The sequence below is a fragment of the Vulpes lagopus genome, chromosome 8 (genome assembly GCF_018345385.1).
Source record: "Vulpes lagopus strain Blue_001 chromosome 8, ASM1834538v1, whole genome shotgun sequence".
Lineage (NCBI taxonomy): Eukaryota > Metazoa > Chordata > Mammalia > Carnivora > Canidae > Vulpes > Vulpes lagopus.
The window spans coordinates 66,489,540-66,492,871 of record NC_054831.1 but is presented as its reverse complement, the minus strand read 5'-3'; the positions used below and the strand labels follow the sequence as shown (position 1 = coordinate 66,492,871).

The 3,332-nt window shown below is 48.3% G+C and overlaps 1 protein-coding gene across 1 annotated transcript; it reads right to left on the bottom strand.

Annotated features, from left to right (window-relative positions):
* Positions 1-334: 334 nt before the first annotated feature.
* On the bottom strand, positions 335-3,044 carry LOC121497834 (serine/arginine repetitive matrix protein 1-like). The gene is given in 8 exon segments (XM_041767539.1): positions 335-1,185; positions 1,188-1,334; positions 1,337-1,701; positions 1,703-2,430; positions 2,521-2,607; positions 2,610-2,756; positions 2,758-2,931; positions 2,934-3,044. Coding segments are annotated over 8 exon segments (2,610 nt in total).
* Between the last annotated feature and the right edge of the window lie 288 nt (positions 3,045-3,332).

Genomic DNA, 3,332 nt, shown 5'->3' with positions numbered 1-3,332 from the left:
TATGATTAACAGACCAGTAAGAATACCACAGACCCCTATTTAACTTTACCACCAGGCTAGAACACATTATATCAATTGTATTATGTGGGCGATCACGTAAAAGCGAGCTCCGGAAACCATTGCTTAAGCCCTTTCTCAAGCGTCAACCAACTATTTACCCTTTGGGCTCCTGAGCCTTATGAGTAAATAAGGAACACAAGTCCGAGCTTGGTTTGGTTTAGTAACTCTAGCTAGTCCGTGGCCATCCACTCTAAAGCTCAAACACACTTTAGCAATTTTGAAATTGAATTGCGTACAAACCAAATAAAATGTACATCGTGACACACATTCCCGCCTAAGACTGTGGGGATGCTTGAGCCTTCTGCATCGACCTCAGCACCTTTTCACGCAGGTGCTTCTCTAAGTCGTCAAGGTTGTCGTCGGGCTCACTCTCGGTCTCCTTCTTAGGCTCGGGCTCTGCCTCCGGTTCCTCCTGTGCTGATGTGGTCGTGGGGGCCGCAGGGGCCGTGGGAGTGACAGCTGCTGCAGCGGCTGCCGCCATGGCCTTTTCCTTCTTGTGTTTTTTGTGCTTCTTGTGCTTCTTATCCTTTTTGTGTTTCTTGTCCTTCTTTTTCTTCTTTTTCTTTCCACCTCCTTCTGGGTCTGGGTCTGAGTTCCTTGTCAGAGATGGGCTTGGTGTGGGGCTTTTAGCCTTTTTGACCCGTACTGCTGGTGAACAGTTGGTAGAAGGGGACTGAGACTGGACAGGGGATAGAGGTGCTGGGGGTTTTTCAGCTGCTGGCTCAGGAGATCCTGAGACAGACCGAGAGGAGGAAACCCTCCTTACAGACTGAGGGCTTGGTGAGGCAGCCTTTTTTGTCTTTTTGAGTTCTGGAATCCTGGAGACTCTCCTAATGGGCCTAGTACTTGGAGAAGAGGACTGCCTTCTTTGGGGTGATGATGATGCTCTTCTGCGAACAGGTGGAGGACTTGAGGTCTGAGGAGCTCGAGGCCGTGGTGAGGGCGAATGCCTTTCGTTTGGTTGTGGTGACCCGGGCTCCCAGGTAGACTGGCTCGGGGAAGACCCTTTCCTATGCTTTGATGATAATGAAGGCGAACATCTCTTGGTGACTGGGGAGCTTCTTTGTTTGGGAGGTGGAGAATGGGAGACCCGACGCTTTGGTGGTGGAGATGGTGATGCCCTTCATTATGAGGGGGAGGGGGAAAAGCCGTTCTTCTCTTTGGAGGTGGAGATGGAGAGTATCTCCTCTGTATGGGAGGAGAGTATCTTCTTGGGGATGGTGAGCGCGGCGGGGGGGGAGAAGGAGCTCTTGGTTGTGGTAGTGGCGTGGGGACCTGCGCCTAGGAGGAGCGGGGGCAGAAGGGGAACGTCGCCTTCTGGTGGGTGGTGGGGAAGGACTCCTCCTCTGTCTACCACGAGGCGAAGTCTCTTTCTGGCAGTTTTGGGGTGATGGAGAGGCACTCCGGGGAGGGGAATGTCTCCGCCGCCTGCCTACCTCACCATTCTTCACATGGGAACTCTTGGGGCTCTCATCTTCTGAGGAAGAAGAGGAGCCAGAATCAGATGAAGACTGCCGGGTCTGTCGTCTGTATTGACGTCTCTGCTGCACAGAACGTGCCGCAGCCATTCTGCCACCTTTATCTTCTTCCGATTCAGAGAACTCTACTTTTCTAGGCTTAGGTGCTGGTGAAGGGGACTCTTTTCTCAGTACCTTTATGTTTTGTCACTTTATCTGAAGTTCTCCCTGGAGGGACAGAAACATGACTTCTTCTTGTATGATTTGCATGCTGGGGTGTTGGGGGCTGACGAGTTTTGGGCGGTGGAGTTGCTGGAGGTGATGGCCTATGCCTTCGCCTTGGAGGACTTGCTGAAGGAGATAACCCACGAGGTTTTCGAGGGGGACTGGATGTCCTCTTAGGAGGCTTCTTTGGCGGTGACCAGGAACGAGATGAAGAGGATGATGAGCTACTTCCAGACAAGGATGCTGATGGACGTGGTCTTCGTCTCACTGGAGATCTACTCCTTCTTTGCCTGGGTGGAGGTGGCATTCGTCTTGGTGGGGCTCTTCTGCGAGGAGATGGCCTCCTTCTCGGGCTTGGCCTCCTTCTAGATGAGTCTGATCTTGATCTGGATCTGTGACGCCGTCTAGGTCGAGTATGAGAAGGAGAGCGAGACCGTGTCCGGGATCTTGGTTTGGAACGTGACCGAGACCTTGGTCGGGTCTTCTTCTCCTTCTCCTTTTTGGAATTTTTCTCTGGAGAAGGTTCTTTAGGCTCTGGTACAGGTTCGGGTTTGGGAACTTTCAGGATGTCACTAGTAGAAGTGTCCTCTTGTACTGAAGGTTTTTCTACTTTAGCTGATGGTTCTGGGAGCTCTGGAGATTTTTCCTTCTTTTCTGGAGCAGGGGAAGGACTCCGGCTCTTGGTTCTGTGATGGGGAGATCGAGAATGACTGTGCTTTCTCCCTCTCCTGACAGGGGAAGATCGTCTTCTAGGGGAAGGAGATCTGGATCTGCGTCTTCTTGGGCTTCCAGACCTCTCCCTTTTTTCTCTGCTGCTTTCTTTTTCTTCCTTATCCTTCTTATCCTTGTCTTCATCTTGCTTTTTTTCATAGATGCCAACTTTTCTTGTTCAATCTGTCTTTGTTTTATTTCTTCTTTCTTCTGTTCTAGAAAAGCAGAAGGGACTCCAGCGATGTCTTCTTGTGCACTTAAGAGCAGGGGCCACAGTTCTCCCATAAATTCTCTGGCATTTTTTTCCATTCAAAAACCCAGGCAGGTTGATCTGCATCATTTTGGAGTCTGGAGTCTTCACTTCCAGGTGGTTGAATATAAACTCAATCACAACATCATCTTCAAACCCAAGGATTTCCGTTACTTGTTTTGGTATCCAAGGCTTTATAACCTCCAAATTTACTTTGCTCATGTCCACCGTTTTTTTTCTAGGAATTCTGCAAATTTCAGCTGCTTCACTAGCTTCTTCTGTTTGTTGCTGAACCGATTATCCTGTTCTGCACTTGTTCCACGGAAGAATCCCGCGTCCATCTTCTGCCTCGCTCGGACCTGATATTTGTTCTTTATTCTCCTAAAGCAGTAATGGATTTTATATTATTATTAATTTTTTTGGGGGGGTAATGGATTTTTGAGTGATAAAGCAACCTTGCATTCCTAAAATGAACTCAACTTTTTCTTTTTTCCTTTTCTAAAAAAAATATTGCTAGGTTAGGTTTTCTAATGCTTTCTTTAAAAATTTTTGCCTCCATGTCTATGAAACACATTTATGTTTGATTTACCTTTCTTACAATGTTCTTGTCAGGTTTTACTATCAAAATT